We start from the raw sequence: 21,407 nt of genomic DNA on the forward strand, positions 1-21,407 counted from the left end.
AAGACCTATGTAAGCTTCCCTGACATGGAGAATTTAGTCACTTGTTATTGAAATATAGTAGGATATAGGAACAATGATTACTTTGGAAGGCTAAAAATCTTCTGCTAATTTTGTCTATTGGTTATTAATAACTGAAAAAGTAAAATAGAGTTGCCATAAAAGAGGTTAAAGTATCTTCATCTTCTTGGGTTGCCATAGAGTTTCTATAACACATCTTGATTCTTACATGAAATAAGTTTGCTCTATGGTAATTTTCCTTGTTTTTCCTCAATCGTTTTGTATTAAACAAGAACCCTTTAAAGTTGTTTTATTTTCATGTTTTTCCCCTTTTTTCTCATTTGACTCTCTCTATCTCTCTCTCTCACTATCTATCTTTCACTCTCTTTCACTCTCTTTCACTCTCTTTCACTCTCTCTTTATCTAACAGAGACAAAGATTCAGAATGAATTATCTATTTTTTGGGAGCAAAGCATCTCTATAGCTGTGTCAAAAGTCCTTTCTCTCTAACTGATTGAGTTCTGACGCATAATTAATGTATGCTACATCTTTGTTAAACTAGAGGTTTCGCCTTAACATTTTGGGGAGGCAGGATAGTGTAGTGGTCTAAAAATAATCTCAAGACTAAAAATAAAAAAACATTACACCACTCTGGGACCTATGAAAAGCTTCTCAAAATGGTTCACTAGTTTTAGAAATCTTAAGCTACAGTTAAAAGAACCATATGTAATGGTATGACAAAAATGTTTTTTATTCAAAAATATGAAGTTTGGTGTAGGGCTAGACGCTATTTATTTCCCGGGCATATTTGGCTGTTGGTTTCATGTATTGATGTAGTGCTTCTAAAATTCAGAATTATTCTTTTAGTTTTGGGATATATTTTCCTTGGTCATGATTTGTAAGAAAAAGCTTTTAGCATTTACATAAAATATGGTGTAAACCTACAGTATAGTATTTGTTGCTAGTATTCAACAAGATGCGTAGCATTGCATCTCTACAATGTTTTTTTCCTATTATGAGTTTAAATCTCTCTATTCAAAATGGGAGGAAAGGGCTAATATAATAGCTTAACTCAGTTCAGTGTTTATTGAGATCTTAAAGGACTGACAAAGACTTACTTTATTTTTATGAGGACAGTTAAGTTATAACTTATAGTACCTATTATAATTAAAATTATTATAAGCCTTAAGTACCAAAAATTTCTTTTATCATATACTCACCATGAAAAACAAAATCATCGATAAAATATCAAGTATCTTAAGTATTTATCGCACCTTGTTATAACAACTTTCCACGTGTATTAAAAAAAAGATCATATTATTAAAACCAGTTTTGTTAGCCCTGAGGGACCGAAGGTCTGGACTAACAAATATTAGGATTATATGTCTATGATACTAGGCTATACATGATGCCATACTGGAAAAATATTTCTACCTTTGGTGAAATTCTCCTGTTAATATGTAATATGTTAAATATATAGTGTATCTATGTATAGAGATGATACTCATCATTGGGATATGAAGAAATGTCCGTCTGAAATTAGAGGGATGATTCAAAATCAGATGTCGAATCCTCATAGAGCCTACTCAATATTACCTAAACCTGTCCTAAAAGTATGGCAGATGTCCTACTCTAAAAAACCTTAAAAATTCAATGCTACGTTTAAAATATTTTTATTGTCCTCAAGTTCATTAGAATAAAGATATTTGAATAAAAGCAAAACGTAACCGTATTATTTTTGTGTCTTTTCAATTGGGGAAACTTAGTTTCACCTTCCAAACTGGTCTAAAGATAAATGTTATATCTGTGTAAATAGTAAATACAAATACACCCAGTGTTGGTTTGTGTACTTATACTACTACTACATCTATATTTATACCCACACATATATATTATATATTTGTGATATATATTATATATACTTATATCTATTTATAGATGTAGGTAAATTATAAAGAAAGCTAAAGAACCAAAAAAATGGCTCTAAGATCTTATATAAACAAGATTTTATAGACACATTTTTCGAATTTTCTCGCGCTTATTTGTGCATTATTAAAGCTCTCAACAATCAGCTCCTATCTATGTATATCATCTATTAAAAAAAAGAAGATTAATATATCCAACTGCAAAAATGCTTAAATCTTACTTTGGATCATTACTAGACTTTTCGATAATTGTTAAACTGCTTGTCTTTTCATTTGTAAGTTCTTATCTGAAATATTAGAGTAAAACACAGAGGGAGAAAGGGTTAAATAACTCTATCTCCCCATCACAATGTCCTTATGCCTACTCTCAATTGGGTCATTGAAAATTGACCAATGGTGTTACAAATATTAACACAGCCAAGTAGCAGAAAACAATTTGGTAGCAGACGAAAAAGGTCATTGAAAAAGGAAGGGAGATAGTTATATGTATATACATCTATACTATAGATATGTTCCTGAAATTATTACCCCGAAATTACTAGCAGCAAGTCTCTATTTGTAGACGGGGAATCTAGATCAGCAAACAAAGGTAAACATCATACTCATCAGGCAGACAGAGATAGATCAATAGGTCATTAATAAATCTTTTCCCCATAAGCAAAGCTCAAATTTCAAGATTTTAAAAGTGGTACATAAGCCTTAGCATATGATTATTGTAGTCCTTTAAATTTTTTTATTGTTCTTTATAATTCAACAACTGTTTAAAAATTGCAAAAAAAACTTATTACACGTCATTAAATCCAGAATATCCAGTTTAGAATTGATCTTTAGTTCGTTTAACTTGAAAAGGCCCATCCCTATAACCCTGATAATCTGCTAGTTTATTTCAAGTAAAATATTTCTCTGTATTTGAAGGAACATGAGTCAGGTATTCGTAAATTTTGAAACAGTTGAATAAGAATTATTTCATGCATTTTAATTTTAGTTTTTTGGACAAACGGACAAAAAAAGGTATAAAGCAGATGTTTAGTTGTTATAAAAAGATATAAAGAGATATGCTAATATATTTCGCATTTAATAGATCATAAACTGCATTGTAGTTCTCATACTATGACAATCTTTCTCAAATGATATGATATAACTTGATTAAAATATCTGGATATTTATTTCTATCCTTGAGTATTTGTAAGATGCTTTTCTCTCAGCACTTGGCTTTATTTACACTAAACAAACATCTTATATTTTATAAGTGATGTATTTTAAAATTAAAATAATTTGTTGTTATATTTTACTGCTGCTATGTTATGCCATGCCTCTTATAATAAGAGTAGCAGCTGCGGTCCTAGCATCTAGGGGAGGAAGAACCGTAAATTAGCGTAAAACTATTCCAAAACATTGAATTAAAGATAGGCTAAACCCCAGTGACCAAGGGGGAGGGGTGAAAGGGGTGATTAGATTGTTGTTCTCCTTTTTTTGCTCTTGTTTAATTCTTGTCTGATTTTTAAATCTCTCCGTCCCCCTCACCAATTCTTTCCCCATCAGACTGTTTGATTAAGTGTTTAAATTAGCTATGTTTTGTTTTAAAATATAAAACAAGCAAAGAATATCGTTGATGAAAAATGAAGAAGTAACTGCCATTAAACAAGGATGACAACATCCATAAAAGCGAAGCACTGAAACGGTAGGACAAACGGACACTAACACTTGTATAGTGTCAGAACTGAATAATCAGAATATAAATGTATAATGTCGAAGCAAAATTGTAAGTAAAATTGTTGAAAAACTGCTTGATACAGAATAATGTTTATGGTCATACTTACATTTTTAGGACTGGATTATAGAGTTGCTTCGCTTATAATATTGCACTTTGTTGTCCAAGGAATAAGTATACCAAAAATCAGATCAATCGGATTATTAAATCACATAAAAATTTGTTGTTAAAAAAGTAAAAAAATCAACATGTTTAAAATGGACGTACGGACATTCTGGTAATGATTATAGAGTTGCTACGCTTTTTAAATCGTACCTAACTACTACAGGAATCACCATGCAAAGTTTGAAATCAATAAGACAATTCTAACATGCCTAAATTAGCGAAAAAGCTATCTGTTACGGACGTACGGACGGACCGACCCTAATTATAGAAAAGCTTCACTTTTAAAAAGACTAGGACATTTACAACTAAACTAAGTAGTTCAATTTTAGAGGCCGCCACTTTTTGCTGTTTCTAGAGTTATCTAATAATTTACTGTTACATATATAAGTTTCTGGTAGAACGGTAGAACGAATAGGAGGAATACCTTGGCCATCTAACAGATGGAAGCAATTACCATAATTAGATATGGAACCTGTAGACGAATCATCTGGGGGAGCCGTGCCCTTGCATTTAAATATTTGGAGTTCCCTTCTGGGGGGGGGGGGGGGGGGCATTTTCCTTTCTTTCAAAGTATAGCTTTATACACCTTTCCATAATCGTCTTGATGAGTAGAAAACGAATGAAGTGTTGATTTTAGTTTTTTCAAAATACTAAAATATCTTTAAAGTTAAGGTCTTTTCTGCAAAATCTGTGATTTTGATAGTTGTTTGAGGACTTATCTGGCTAGGTTCAATGATTTTACAACTATTTTTAGTAGCGAAGCTACTCTATAATTCACTTTGTCTGTCCGTCAGTCCGTACGTAACGCTATGGAAGAAAACGTGATTTTCTAGGCTCCTATTCAAGATAGACAGCTGAAATTTTTAGTGAAGATTCCTATTATATATGCCCATCTAATATTTACATTGTTTTTTCCATCTGTCTGCTATTTCGGGTGCTAGATCGATTCCTAGATTTTTTGTTTTTCGCGATTTTCTCTATTTTTATTCAGGACTGACGGCTAAAATTATTGAATATGCTCATATCTTACATTTTTCCATTAAGTTTCATTAAGATTTGTCTATTAATTGCGGTGCTAGATCAATTCCTAGATTTTTAAGTTTTTATGATTTTAAAGGTTGCGTGATTTTAAGGATTTCGTGATTTCCCTATTTTATAAAGTTTAATGTTTATTGAATGACACTGATCTATATTAAATTCCGATATCAATTCATAATTTTTGAGCTTCGCTACTAATGGATGTTGTCACCCTTGTTTATTCTTATTCTACTCTTTAATGCTAAAACGGGAAGATCCCATTTTTGTTGATGCTTTACAATACTACTAAATACTAATATTTACCTCTGACAATGGTTTAAATTGTGACCTAAGGAATCAGCAATTTTATTTCTGTGTAGTTTTATTACAGCAATAATACTTCAATTTTGTGAAAGCTCTATTTAGCTTTATCTGTTTTATAAGCCAAGCAATTTACAAGTAAACTCATTCTTTACAGCTTTACTTCAGGTTCAAATATTATATTTTACTTTAGAGTTTAGTTTACATTTTATACGAAGAATCTTTTTCATTTTCTATAGTATTTAAAATATTTAGGGTTGAGCTTTTGATAAGCTTTTTATGGTGTCTATAAAAACTATAAAAAAAATGAATTCATACTGTATTCAAATGTATACTGGCCTGCCATTGGTAATTTAATTTGTGCATTTGCCTATCTCTGGTCAATTATATTGTGTGATGCCATTTTATAGGCAGTATAAAGAGCTTCAGTTTTTGATTTTCAAAACAATTTGGTACGTTTCTTTTGATTTAATAGATTTTTTATATTCTAGTATGTTTAGATCTAATGCATTTTAAGTTTTGATTTGATATTGTGTATCTTAGTAATGTTATACTATTAAAGAGGTTATAACATTTATAAAACTCTAAATATGTTAGATTGAAATCTAAAATTATGATATCATGAAGAGAAAATATGAATCTAGTTTTCTATGTTTACATAAAACTTTAAAAGTTTAAATTAATTTGATTCAAAGTAAATATTTCCAAGAAAGAAATTCCAAAAAATATATATTTTCAAAATCACGAAACCTTGCAGCTGAAATAAGAATTAAAACTAGGATGCCGAGACACATAAAAGCGAAATTCAGCAGATAATGCAATACGACAAACGAGTATAAGTGCAGACTGCTCAGTTTGGACGTTATTATATTTAAAGACGTAAATCTAGAGTTGTTGTTATAACATTACTCCTTATCATTTTAGGATTCACCATTTGAAAACAAATTAGTAATTCATCAATTATATTTATTTTATTTTTACCAAGAAGGTGAAATTCAACACGTTTAAAATGTACGAATAAATTTTTCCAGCATGGCTTTGAAACCGATAAAAATCCGAGGATTAGAACCGGTTCTCAGTCATACTTAAAGATCATGTAAAGCATTGTATTAAAGACAATTTTCCACGAATACTAAAATAACAATCAAATATTAATACGAGTTTTGTTAGCCAAAGCCTTCGGCTCTTAGGGTCTAACAAAAAACTATCCGTGGATAGCTGTCTATAATACGTTGCAAAAAGTAACTATTCTGGTAATAATTAGTTTGTCGCCACGCTATCAAGATTTTACATAATTATTGCAGAACTCCTCATAAAAATTTAAAATCAATTGGGACCTCTTGACTATCGACCAGAGCTTTCTGTTTTAGTTGGGGCCATGACAAATGAAGAAAATTGCTCCTTTTTATAATTACTAGCGGCTTCGCAACTAGCCTATAGGGGCTTTCCCCCAAGAGGTATAATTACATCTTTTATTACCTGGAGATCCCCCACTCCACCACTATTCTAAATAATTTTTTTAAAAATGGCGGGGGGCTTTTTTATTTTTTAGGGGGTTAGCCGTTAGGGGTGTCCCACCCCCCAAGAAAATAGCCTAAAACCACCACAGGACCAGAAGTATATTCCCTGAAGAATAGAATCCGATCGGTTCAGTGGTTACCGAGATCTTAAGGGACAGATGGACAGACAGACGAACGGACATACATCATTCTACTTTGTATTATAGATTACAAATATTTTAACAATGTTTTGTCCGGAAAAAAAATAAAGCAAAAAAAGTGATTACTCTATAAAAATGGCGGACCATGATAATAAAAAGTTGAGAAAGTTTTATTATAATTAGGTTTTATGGTAAAGGGTCTAACAACTCCCACTATAAACAAATAGGCTTGAACCGATTAAATTATTATAATAAGAGGATTAGGTTCAAGATAAGAAAATATAAAGAATAATGAATTATAAATTCAATTTTAACATGTTTTATGCATTAGTCGGATGTTTGTGTGTGATTCACACAGGCACCAACAATCACAATAATTAAGGTAACCGGTAAAGAGCACAATTTGTTTTAAATGATAGAAAAATTTGAAGCCTAGTATTTTTGTTGTTACTAGTATACTACTGGTATAACTATGAAATAGAGGGTTACACATTGTGATACATACATTAATATATATAAATTTTTAAATTAATATACAAACCAAATAGAAACTTCTTTAATTTTTACCTATTAGCACACAAATTGTGGAAAAAGTTTATAAAATTTTGTTAAACAAAAAAGACGCGAAAAGAAATTTGTAGTATTTCTATAAATTATTAAAAGTTGAAACCCACTAATGTGCAACCATAGTTAAATACTTCAATGCCATAACACTGATTCCATTGTTGTTGAATATTGTGGTATTACAAAAAAAATCCTACTAGACACTATCATTCATTACTTATGTGATTTTTCAACCACAAACGTTTTTTAAACCCACTTTGGTTTCTCCTTTAATATCAGCGCTTTTTTCAATTAAAACTTGGATGGGTAAAAAACTAGTTAAAGTCTCTTTATTTCACCAAGTATTTTGACGTTGAGAGCTCATGTATATAGAGCTAGGAAATGTTTTTTTTTCTCGGGCAATGGTTGCATGAATTTTTATTGCATGACTTTTATTTGGAAGTCCTAAGTGTGACGAAGCCCATTTTGTTCCGAATTTGTATCACTTTTGAAAAGTGCGACTCCAGTTACGTCATATTTTTCTTTCCCGAAAAAGGGAAGGGGGAAAGAAAAAAACGGGAAGGGGGGAAGAAAAAAGAGATGAGAGAAAAGGGGGTTTTCCCCATCTCTTTTGAAGAGATTTTCTTCCCCCCTTCCCATTTCGGAAAAGAAAAATATGACGTAACTGGAGTAGCACTTTTCAAAAGTGATACAAATTCGGAACAAAATGGGCTTCGTCCTAAGTGTGCATGGAAATGAGTTGCGTCAGTTTATGGGACAAGCATAGCAGCAGTTTTTACCATTTAAACATCTCTAGAATGACGTGGTGAGGTTCAGACTAGAACCCGATACCTCTTTGACAGCTACATTTTACCAATTACGATAGAACCAAATCTTCCGTTATTTATATATGCTGCTATGAAAAATTATCCGAAATCTATTACTATTACTAGGGTTTGATTTCACTTTTGAGAGTCATTCGAAATGATTAAAAAGTGTTTAATTTTTATAATTTTATAAGTGATGGAAGGTTTGTTTTCATATATGACAATAATTTCATGTTGACTAATCTTAAATTTGTTTCACAATTATGTACTAAGAGTATCAAAGTGTTTTGTAATAATTTCTTAAAATTTTTGTAAGGAAATATTACCAATTTCGTGAATTTAATGCTAATACTCATGGATTTCCAGTACGCAAGTTATGAAACTCCATAAATGATTTTGTTCATACAATCAAACATAATTTTATTTAGATAAAAACTTTTTTTTCTCAGTCCCTTTGTTTGAGTTTATTAAAGAACCTAGTAATAGTGTCTAACTTTTTATCTTTGTGACGTAACAAAAATCGAAGGATTAGAGGGGAGGTGGGAAAGGAAACCCCTAAAAAAGAGATGGATTTTTGTTACGTCACAAAGATAAAAAGTTAGACACTATTACTAGGTTCTTTATTAAATCTTATTAATTGCCTTTATTTTTATTGTACATAAATGTATAGGGAAAACAACGTAATTTTAGTAATAAAATTGGCCTTATGATATATATTGTGACAATCTATTATAGATTAAATGTTAAGAGGATCCTCTACAAGGGATTTTATTTTTAAAAAAAAACATTTGCTGTAATATATAAATATAAAGGTAGAGTGGACCCAGACACCAGAAATTCAATCAGAACTCTTCAAATCAGCTTTAACATCCAGTCTTGGATTGGGTTTGGAACTCTGATAAATAATAATAAAGAGATCAGCTATACATTCATGAACAAACTAGTAAAAGTCACGTGTAAATACTTTCCCCAAATTTACTAACAAATTATTACATAACATTTATTGTCAACTTCAACTAACAACTGAATTAATTCGAAAAAATGTTTGGTAATTTCAGCTAATTAAGAAGGAGAGGAGGGGGGCAAATACTATTTTTATATCTAAACAAAACATATTTAGAGTGAAATTGATAAAAAAAAAACATCTATATCGTATCATTTTGATATTAAACACACAATTTTACTATAAATCTTAGAGATTCCATTAACCCAATCCTGATTTCAAACATCTAGTCAAATTAATTTAAAATAGGCTTACTTTACATAACATCTTTCTCATCAGTTCAAATTACTGTAATATAAATTCGAAGGGACATAAGGATGCTTTATCTTTAAAAATGTCAATATGATGGTTTTATTAATAAAACTGTGATATTTCCTAACACATTTATAAAATACATACTAACAACAGTATAGCAACATCCGTAGATCTAAATAATACTCGATTTTCTTTTCTTGATACAAATTTTACTTTACCGGTGGCTTTGCCAAAAATAGCTAAAACATTTTGGACATATATAAAGCTTCACTATGAAGGTAATCCATTTCGGCCCAGTAGTTTAATATATATATCGGTTCATGCAGACAAACAGACTTACATCCTTTATCTTTTAAATAACCCAAGGGGGTGATTATGGGTAAGTCCTACTGAAGGTTGCAAGGAAATTGTGAAATATTGTCTGCAGTGATGCTATCAGATAAAAGGTAAACTTTTTGTTCCCGCGCCATTCCAGCCCATTGTCAACATTTATCTTTTATCAGGGAGAAGGGACATATAATCATTCCAGCCCATTGTCAACATTTATCTTTCACCAGGGAGAAGGGACACATAATCATTCCAGCCCATTGTCAACATTTATCTTTCACCAGGTAGAAGGGACATATAATCATTCCAGCCCATTGTCAACATTTATCTTTTATCAGGGAGAAGGGACATATAATCATTCCAGCCCATTGTCAACATTTATCTTTCACCAGGTAGAAGGGACATATAATCATTCCAGCCCATTGTCAACATTTATCTTTTATCAGGGAGAAGGGACATATAATCATTCCAGCCCATTGTCAACATTTATCTTTTATCAGGGAGAAGGGACATATAATCATTCCAGCCCATTGTCAACATTTATCTTTTATCAGGGAGAAGGGACATATAATCATTCCAGCCCATTGTCAACATTTATCTTTCACCAGGGAGAAGGGACACATAATCATTCCAGCCCATTGTCAACATTTATCTTTCACCAGGTAGAAGGGACATATAATCATTCCAGCCCATTGTCAACATTTATCTTTTATCAGGGAGAAGGGACATATAATCATTCCAGCCCATTGTCAACATTTATCTTTCACCAGGTAGAAGGGACATATAATCATTCCAGCCCATTGTCAACATTTATCTTTTATCAGGGAGAAGGGACATATAATCATTCCAGCCCATTGTCAACATTTATCTTTCACCAGGTAGAAGGGACATATAATCATTCCAGCCCATTGTCAACATTTATCTTTTATCAGGGAGAAGGGACATATAATCATTCCAGCCCATTGTCAACATTTATCTTTTATCAGGGAGAAGGGACATATAATCATTCCAGCCCATTGTCAACATTTATCTTTCACCAGGGAGAAGGGACATATTATCATTCCAGCCCATTGTCAATATTTATCTTTTTATCAGGGAGAAGGGACATATATTCATTTCAGCCCATTTTCAACATTTATCTTTTATCAGGGAGAAGGGACATATAATCATTCCAGCCCATTGTCAACATTCATCTGTTACCAGGGAGAAGGGCTTTTCCGGGTACGAAAGACAGCGAAGCAACTTGTAAATTATTTTTTAAGAATTAGAATTTTGGTGGCTAAATATTTTGCTGAACAAATATAACACAAATAATAAAATCTAAGGAAGTGTGCTTACAATTTTTTTTCTCTATGATATTTAATATTTAAATACATCAACTGCAGTATGCAGCCATCAAATTGTAATATATGTCGGATGACTTATGATATAGACGGTAAAATCAATCCTTATAATAGAATAGTTTTGCTTTTCAATTCAAAATAGTAAAACTAGAATAATAATATTCTTTGTTTACAAATACATATTTTTACCAATTAAATTAAGTTATTGCTCGCCTCTCCCTTTACCCTGTAAAAATTCTCGAGGCATAAGCTTTAACTTATAGTAGAATTTATATCAAATTTATCTCTACCTATTTTATTTTTAGCTCTTCAGCAGTACATTTAGAAATTAAATTTCCAGTATGGCTTCGAAACCGATCAACTGGATTAGAACCGGTTTTCTTCCATACTAAAAATTATTGATAGAAACGTATTACAGACAATTTTCCACGAATATTGAAACCAAAAATATAAAGTTAATTCTAGAATTTTTTCACTTTTCACTGATATCCGCGGAAAGCTGTTTATAACACTATGCTAATAACCGTTAAAAAAAGATAAAAAATAAACGAACTGGGAGTCAAAAGAATTTCATACAATGCTTTATCTGAGAAGGGGTTGGGGATGAACCTATAATTAGCACTTAATCACACAACACATAAGTAACTTTTCTGTAAAGGATAAACAAATCATTCAGCAAAGAAATCAAGCAGTGGGACATACAGAAAGACATCTAGTGGTAAAAAAGGTACAGAGCTGGATCTTTAAATGTGTAGCCGTTGCCGTAGCCGTGGCCAGAGGTACAGCCACTAACCTAATACCAATCTTTAAATCAAATTGGCTACGCGTGGCCACGGCTATATGCGATCACTTTTTTTTGAATTTTCAAAATAATAATAATGATAATACGTAAAAACTTCAAACATTTAAAAATCCATGTTATATTGGCAGCATTGGCAGTGGCGACGGCTACGACAACGGCCACAGCAGCTACGGCAACGGCTACACAGTTAAAGATCCAACTCTGATAAATGGAAAATAATTTAACAACTTTTGTATTTTTTAGTATATTTTTGTATAAGAATCAATTAATTAATATGTACAATACAATTTGAGATTCTTAAAATTAACTTATTATCTTCCCAATTACACCAAAACCTTTTTTTATGTTCATTACGTATGATTGTTTTACAATTAATACTGAATAAAAATGGCACTTTCTGATATATTAAACAGCAATTCTGAATCCAGTGATGTCTCTAATACAGCTGGAGTCACAGAAACCAACATATTTCTAAAAACAAGTATTAAGTTATTCATGAGAGCATAGCAAATATGTCAAGAACAATTTCGTCCAAAAGTAGGAAAGACAAAGAGTAGAATTTAACACGGACAAAACATAAAGTATGTATGTTAGAAAGGCATTTTTTCATATAAATTTTAAATGTAAGGAAAGCTAAATAAAAAGAAATTTATATGATGTACTTGTACGTACATAGTAAATATATTTCAAGAATTTCCACAAGTTCGTGCAAGAAGGGGACTTTTACACCCCCCCCCCGGCCCCCCCCCCTCCTATAAGTATATAATTGGTAAGGACATGTCAACCCCTTTCTTACACCTCTTTAAGGATCTCACTCCCCAGCCAATTTTTTGCACACCACTGTTTTTGTTGTTGTTACAATTTCTGAATTTTAAAACTCTTACTCCAGGGTCCTCAAAAGGTCCAGTGATGTGAAAACCGTTGACATCTGTTTTGGTACTGCACCAGAAGTCCAATAATCTGTTCTCACTTATAAGAAAGAAAGACTGAATCATTATTTATCTTATAATGACTTATAGCGCCACAGTCATTAATAAGCTTCAAATTAAAAATTCGTTGATGTGCTTAAATACTTTAACTAAACTGAAAAGTTTAGCCATCCAGCTAAACAATGGGACTGGCGTGCTTATCGCATCGTTTCATAGACTGCTTTAAAAAAACTACTTTTGATCTTATTTTATTAAGGAAAATATTTTGTTGTGGTAAATTGATTGTTCAGTCCAGCGGATAATAATTGGTTACGAAGCCAAACTGGAAAAATAGTTACCAGCATTTACAATTTAAATGAATACCTGTGCAAAGGAGCGCATCCATTGTACTGGACGCCATTGTATTTGAATGGGAAGATACATTGCTTCCCAGCAGCTGACCCGGAACTGGCTATACAACCACCTGCAAATATTTATAAACTAAAAACCTTAGTTTTATGCAAGATGTATTCATTATTTAGCATCCGCTAATGACAGTTACAGTCCATAAGTAAGAGGAAAATAGGTATTTATTGCATCGTATTATAGACAGATTAGAGTAACACATGGAGGAAGAAAGGGTTAAATAACTGTATTTCCCTATAACAATGACCTTATGCCAACTCTCAATTGGGTCTTTGTAAATTAACCAATGGCGGCGGGAATATTAAAACAGCCAAGAAGACGAAAGAGGTCATTGGGAAAGGGGGGAAGATAGTTATCTGTATATACAACTATACTATAGATTTGTTATAGATACAGCTTTCCGCGGATATTATACTAATTATTATAGTATTCGTGGAAAATTGTCTGTAATGCGATGTTAATTGGTTTTCTAGCCATACTGGAAATAGTTTTACTATGGGTTTAACAGATACCTATTTGTTTATTTAGTTCGCTTTTGGACAATTTCAAAAAAATCGTGAATGTTTTAGTTTTTACCATTAAGTTAAAACTATAAAAAAAACGTTGATTTGACATAGGGAGGAGAAATTACAAGTGACGTCAATATTACTAAAAATACCTGGTTGATTTATAGCACAAGAACTACAGTTATAGTTACAGCTAGGATATACTTCATTTACAACTGTCTGGCAGCTAGGTCCCCAACTACACAAATCTAAATATATTAATCAATATGATATGAACTACAGTTATAGTTACAGCTAGGATATACTTCATTTACAACTGTCTGGCAGCTAGGTCCCCAACTACACAAATCTAAATATATTAATTAATATGATATGAACTACAGTTATAGTTACAGCTAGGATATACTTTATTCACAACTGTCTGGCAGCTAGGTCCCCAACTACACAAATCTAAATATATTAATTAATATAATATGAACTACAGCTATAGTTACAGTTAGGATATACTTCATTCACAACTGTCTGACAGCTAGGTCCCCAACTACACAAATCTAAATATATTAATTAATATAATAAGAACTTCATTCACAACTGTCTGGCAGCTAGGTCCCCAACCACACAAATCTAAATATATTAATTAATATAATATGAACTATAGTTTTAGTTACAGCTGGGATATACTTTATTCACAACTGTCTGGCAGCTAGGTCCCCAACTACACAAATCTAAATATATTAATTAATATAATATGAACTACAGTTATAGTTACAGCTAGGATATACTTCATTTACAACTGTCTGACAGCTAGGTCCCCAACTACACAAATCTAAATATATTAATTAATATGATATGAACTATAGTTATAGTTACAGCTAGGATATACTTCATTCACAACTGTCTGACAGCTAGGTCCCCAACTACACAAATCTCAATATATTAATTAATATGACATGAACTATATAGTTATAGTTACAGCTAGGATATACTTCATTCACAACTGTCTGGCAGCTAGGTCCCCAACTACACAAATCTAAATATATTAATTAATATGATATAAACTATAGTTATAGTTACAGCTAGGACATACTTCATTCACAACTGTCTGGCAGCTAGGTCCCCAACTACATAAATCTAAATATATTAATCAATATGACATGAACTATAAGAAGCTTTATATATTTTGTCATAAAGATACAAGGTTCAATGAATTAGAATAAGTCTAATAAAGCCTAAAGCAAAGCATCTATGAAATAGTTGTACTGTTTTATTTGTTTTTTTTAGGGAAGTTATATATTAGTTTTCTAATAGATGCTAGATGCTATGAAATAAATATATTTTTAAGAATATATAAAAATTCAAATATACTTTACCTAAAGTTTCAAGCGGAGAGCAGTCAATGAGAGGAACAGTAGAATTCATTGCAGCACCGGCTCCGTCAACGGCTCCAGCTCCGGCTCCGGCTCCAGTTTCAGCTCCAGATTCACCTATAACAGGAAAAGGAATATATTCTTCTACAAAAGTAACAGGATGTCTCATTTAGGTTTGTCTGTATGTTTTTATTAATGTAGCAAAGAATCTTGACAACCGCTAAACCTATAGGGTTCATCTTTACAGTTAAGCTTCTAATATGTCCAGGGTAAGCTTCAACTATCTTAGGGAAGGGGAACCCCAAGAGAAAACGTTCGTATAAAATATGACACTCAAAAAAAACATTTTTTACTTTTTCTTTAAAACCTAAAATTAATTGAGAGTGGAAGTTCGACTTCCCCACCCACCAACCCCCCTGACCCAGTAATTAAAGGATAAGTGTCCCAATAGTTAAGAGTAATAATCGTTAGTACTGAGTTATTGTACATTTTAATAAATTGTTACTGAAAAATTTTTATACTACCTAATGGAATAGCTCCTCCCAGAGGAAAGGTTGGGTTCACCAATCCATTGTTTCCTTTATCAAAAGAAAGTAACATGAGACATTAGTGTATTTTTTTTTAAAATTCAACTTCATATGCCTAATATTTTTTGAGGGTTTTGATATATGCTTAGATTTTAGTTAAACAAAAATATTACATGTTTAAATTGATTAAAATCGCTGAATATAAATTCTAGTTGTGGCTTCGAATACGATTAATATCTGCTGGATTAGAACCGGTTCTCAGTCATAGAGAAAAATGTATAGCATATCTTCCATAAAATATATACTTTGGCTCCTCGGGGCTAACAAAACTAGTTTTAATCTTATAATTTTTGAATTTGAGATCAGCGAAAAGCTGTGCTATAAATAACTATTCCTGTAATTAATACCTGTTTCACTGACCGATACCAATGGGAATGTAGGATTGACAAGACCAGGGAAGGGAGTAGTTTCTTCACCAGCATCAATACTCTCTGTTTCAGTTTCTGCAGAATCCTCAGTAGTCTCAACATTGCTATCTGTAGATTCAATACCACTGTCAGTTGTTTCTTCTACGCCTTCTGTGGCAGCAACATTATCTAAGATAAAGTTATATATTAGTTTGATCTATTTTTTTAGTTTTCATACTTTTTATTAATTCATACTTCTACTAGTGGATACGTTCCTAGAGCACTCTTTGGGTCCTTAAGGCACGGGGAGTTAATGGGAAAGTGAAGTCTTAACTTTAAATTGTAGTCTTTAAAAAAAAAGTTTCGGCACCCTTGTAAAAGAAGTTAAGTAAATTTTAACCACCTTGCGACACTTTCTTTTCTAGAGACAATTTCTTTAGGGATCAATGAGAAAGATCTCTACTAGGGGCAGAGCAACTATTTATACATACAAACATACAAAACCTGCTAATGAAAATTAATTTTAATATTACCTTCGCTGTTATCAGTAACATTTTCAAGACTAGCAGCCTCTGTAACAACTTCATTAGTAGCCTCTTCAGTCACCTTTCAAAAACAAAATAATTGAAAAACAATTTAGTATTAATATAAAACAGCACAAATCTTATGTTGTTTTTGTGAAAAAAAATATTTGCATTATAATGAATTTGGTACTCATTCAAAAAAAAGGGGAGGGGAAATAGTTATTTAAGTCAATTAAAGATTAAATTTAGAGTACGAATGAAGTATTTTAAATCATATTAAAAAAATTACCGGAGCGTCAGTAGCTGAGTCTGTTTGAGCATCAATAGGTTCAGGTTCCGGAGCACTTGTTACTAAATGTGTTCAATTTTAGTATGTATAATAATAGAAAATTATGGGAGGATAGATTCAATTATGATTGGATCATTTCAAGCAACATTAATATTTCTAATTTAAAAATATTAATCCAACAAAGGGTTAAATATGTTTATTATAATCAAGGGAGTGATTGATTTGTCGTCCCTGTATCCCATGTATGCTCTTACTTTATTAATTACGACCAATCGATATATTAATTCTTGGATTTTCATGTACTCTAATAAAGTAATACTCGCAGTTAGCTTAAATAACTATATCCCCCATCAAATAACTTTACCCCAATCTGTACCTTATACTGGATGAACGAACTGACAATTAAATCAGGCCCAAATTGATTAGCAAGCTAATTTGATGACAAATTTTCCTTAGTCAATATATCCACGTATATCCTATATCTATTTTGGTAGATTTGATATTCAGCTTAAATTACTATATATTCTATACCTAGCTCAGGCACATCATCATCTGGAGAGTTGGTAGTAAACCCTTCGTCAGAGGATACGTCTCTTAGTCCATTCGTCTGGCACTTGTCACAGTTGTAACTATAATTGTAAAACAAATTGATTTGATCAAACATAAGTTACATTTTTAAAGACCATTTATATTATGTAGACAGATAGAATGGCCGTATAGAAACCTTATAGAAATTCATTGAATAAGCTACTAACCTGCAACCCTCAGATTCTTCACAAGAACAAGAATGGCATAATGCAGAGCATTTCTCACAGTTATAACTACATCCATAATCAACTAAACAACTAAATATAAAACAAGAATGATACAAAGAGAATATTTCTCACAGTTATAACTACATCCATAATCAGCTAAACAACTAAATATAAAACAAGAATGATACAAAGAGAATATTTCTCACAGTTATAACTACATCCATAATCAGCTAAACAACTAAATATAAAACAAGAATGATACAAAGAGAATATTTCTCACAGTTATAACTACATCCATAATCAGCTAAACAACTAAATATAAAACAAGAATGATACAAAGAGAATATTTCTCACAGTTATAACTACATCCATAATCAGCTAAACAACTAAATATAAAACAAGAATGATACAAAGAGAATAGTTCTCACAGTTATAACTACATCCATAATCAGCTAAACAACTAAATATAAAACAAGAATGATATAATGAAAATAGACGTAAGAGGCTGGGAGGTATTTGAAGGGAATGATGATCACGAAAAAGACCAAAGTAAACATATTCAATAGTACATAGTCAGACATCCAACTAACCATAATTATTAAAATTAGACAATAAAGGACGCTAAATAAGGTTGGATATTAAGACAGAGAAAAAATTGTCGACAATTTGGGTTGATAACATGGAACTCGTTGTTGGCCAGTTCGTTCATACAGTAGAAGCGAAGGGGATGGGGTAAAGAAAGTGGAGGAGGATTCGTTATTTTATCCAGCTACAAGTTTAATTTATTAGAGAACATAAAAATCTGGTGTAAGATCCAAGTAATAATATACCCATTACTCGACTAGAATGTGTGTACCTGCAAGTTGAGCACAAGGACCTAGTAAAACTGTTTGGCTGTAGGTATGGAGGGTATACAAGTCCAAGGGTTGTCAATGGAACAGTGTTCAGGTTATTCTAAATATTAGAATAATTTAGTCAATGGTATAGGAATGGTATATAAGTCTAGGATTGTCAATGGAACGGTGTTAAGACTATTTTAAATATTAAAACTAAATAGTTAAAGGTATAAGGAGGGTATACAACCCAGCTCATATTTTTTTCATGCTAATTTTCCGCGATTTTTCACGCGATTATGAAAAACATGAAAAATTTTTCATAAATTAATGAAAAAAATTTTCAACCACCATTTTTACGAACTTTTATGAAAAAAAATTTCACAAATTAGTGAAAAATTTTTCATAACAAAAAAGTGTCAATTATTCGGACTTAGACAAAAAAATGAATTTTTCATCATTTTACAAATTTTTTAAAATTTTTCTGTAAAAATTTTACAACTTCATTTTAAGGCTAAGTGTCAATAATCAAAAAAAAAAAAAATTTTTCATCATTTCTATAAACATTACCCATGCAATTTTGTTTACTCATTTAACTTCAATGTTAAGATTTAAATCAGAATCAATTATTTATACCTGGGGATTGTACTGAACATGTGACTTGGTCAGAGAGTCAGAATCAGTATTCTTGGCAGCTATGCTTGTACCTGGTTCTTGGTGCACTGTTGGGTTCAACCATGTGCTAAAAAAAGTACATAACTTCTCAAAGCTAGAGTAACATATAAGTTTTGGATATTTAGAAGACAAAAAAATTAAATCTATAGTATATTTTTAGTTGCAAAGTTATACAGATTAGGTCTTTTTCTGTATTTTCCTTACGAGTTTATCATTAAAGTCTATCATAAATTTTATTTAATATTTTTAATTATATTTCCAGTATAGCTTCAAAACTAATTGATATTTATTGGAATAGAACCGGTTCTCAGTCATACTGAAAAATCATGTATACATATCATTATAGACAATTTTCCAAGAATTACAAAATAAATAAAAATCCATAAAGTTAATACAAATTATTACCCGGGCCTTCAGTCCCTCATGACTAACATAACTAGATTTAATTTTAATCTCGGCTGGGAGCTGTCTATAATACGATGCGATAAATAAATATTTCAAGATGTTTTGTTCAACATACCTACTAATGCCAGGAGCATAGAGAAGGGCAGGGGTGTAAGGATAAGTTGGAGCATAGGGGTTGTACAGTCCTCCTGTCTGGCTGCTTCCAAATAGGCTGTTCGGTGATGCAGGGTTGATATACCCACCACCATAATAATTGTTTAGGTAAGTGCCCGCAGGGTTTAGGTAAAAAGTTTGTGGTACAATTTCATATCTCCTTCCTGTTATGATTTTAACATTATTTTACAAATTGTAATTGGAATAAAATTCTTTTTTTAGGGAAGCTAAACAACTAAGGACATCTAATTTGTCAATCTCTCGCTCTCTTTGGCTCTCTCCATCTCTCTTTTCTCTTCCTTATTTTCAATTCATTCCATTTTTTCTCTTTTTTATGTCTTGTCGGTGTAAATATTAGTTATAAAAAATGCTAAAATAGTAAAGTAAGTGGCGAAAATTTAAGTTTAGATTTGATAATGTTTCAATTCCTGAGGAAAAAGATATGGTTACCAGGAGCAGCAATAAAGATTTCATTTTTAAATCTAAAACTAAAAAAAACATTAGATCGTTTTAAAATTTAGTTTGATCTAAAAATGTTTAAATATTTCAGGGAACTAGAATTAAAACTGTTGACTGAAGCCAAGGGCGATAGGAAGTAAAATTGTAATTCTTATAATTTATTATTTTCAAAAAATAACGTATTCTGTTTGTAATTAAAGACATTATTATGGAATAGTCACGCGTCTACACATATACAGGCATCTGATTTATTTGCTAAACCACTAGCTTTCAACACAAAAGACGCCGCGAGTGTTAATTTTCCTAAAAACTTGAATACAAAACGTACTATGACTGTTACTGCATGGTTCATTCACCTTTTTCCAACATGCAAATTACTATAAAGAAAAACAAGGATGACAACATCCATACTTAACGAGGTACCCTATGTCCACAAAAGGAGGCACAAACAAATGGACCACAAAAAAATTATCAGTTACATTTCACAGCTAAAAACATCCAAGTAAATTAAATCTTTATATTAAAATTGTATCTTTGACAGACGTACGGTTAAATTAATTTATTATTTTAATTTTTTAGAATCTTCAAAGGAATTCAGACATCAAAAAGGGCGGCGTTGATTTAAAATTATAGTGTAGCATCGCTACCAAAAATCTTCCAAACAACGATGAATTAAAATCTGGAAATACCTAAGTTATGAGTAATATGATTTCTCCTAAAGAGAAACTCCTTAAAAAGTCTGAAGGAAAATATGCGAAGCAATTGTAATAAACTTATAGAAATTTATACAAATAAAGACAGATTAATTATAAATTATATTATAAAAAATTATGATAAGCTTTTTTTTTGTGGTCCGATTGATTTGTAATGCGTAAATAATTAGAGATATTAGAGGAAACATACAATGGACGACAAATCCAAGTACAACCCTAATAACGTTGAAAAAAATAACCCTTATGTAGATTTAAATTATTGGCGGGAAAGTTTGGATACCGCTGGTTTATACACGATTTCATTATACTTTTAAAAAATTGTTTGCTAACACGAGTTTTAAATTTAATAATGGTAAAAGTGTAACTGATTTTAAATTTTGTAATTTTTTTTTTAAGTTACTTCAATAATTTAAACGGTCCTTATGACTCGTACAATTATTTATTTATTATTGACCGCTTTCTAAAAAATAAATTTTTTTCTTCAAATTTCTAAATGTAGGACTGTCCTGTTAAAAATTTTAAATGAGCAAAAAGTCTTCACAAACGTCTTGACCCAACAAGTTT

At 31.3% G+C, this 21,407-nt stretch overlaps 1 protein-coding gene across 1 annotated transcript; it reads right to left on the reverse strand.

Moving 5' to 3' along the window:
* Positions 1-12,115: 12,115 nt before the first annotated feature.
* LOC145335144 (uncharacterized) lies at positions 12,116-20,155 on the reverse strand. Its single transcript, XM_080180879.1, has 15 exons — positions 20,097-20,155; positions 19,634-19,832; positions 19,075-19,180; positions 18,462-18,559; positions 17,606-17,695; positions 17,382-17,479; positions 16,851-16,912; positions 16,571-16,643; positions 16,038-16,226; positions 15,628-15,681; positions 15,107-15,220; positions 13,889-13,984; positions 13,189-13,288; positions 12,781-12,865; positions 12,116-12,367 (listed from the first exon to the last, which is right to left on the reverse strand). The coding sequence occupies exons 1-15, from the start codon at positions 20,143-20,145 to the stop codon at positions 12,302-12,304; spliced, it is 1,479 nt and encodes a 492-aa protein (XP_080037005.1). The 5' UTR covers positions 20,146-20,155; the 3' UTR covers positions 12,116-12,301.
* Positions 20,156-21,407: the final 1,252 nt, after the last annotated feature.

Source organism: Acartia tonsa, chromosome 2 (genome assembly GCF_053477335.1).
Source record: "Acartia tonsa isolate MP-2025a chromosome 2, ASM5347733v1, whole genome shotgun sequence".
NCBI lineage: Eukaryota > Metazoa > Arthropoda > Copepoda > Calanoida > Acartiidae > Acartia > Acartia tonsa.

Excerpts from the sequence above, each read along its gene's own strand:
- LOC145335144 (XM_080180879.1), bottom strand. The coding sequence starts at position 20,145 with ATGAAATCTTTATTGCTGCTCCTGGTAACCATATCTTTTTCCTCAGGA. Across the intron at positions 17,480-17,605 it reads GAAGAATCTGAGGGTTGCAG|TTACAACTGTGACAAGTGCC; the intron begins GTTAGTAGCTTA and ends TTACAATTATAG. Across the intron at positions 13,289-13,888 it reads TTGTGCTATAAATCAACCAG|GTGGTTGTATAGCCAGTTCC; the intron begins GTATTTTTAGTA and ends AAATATTTGCAG.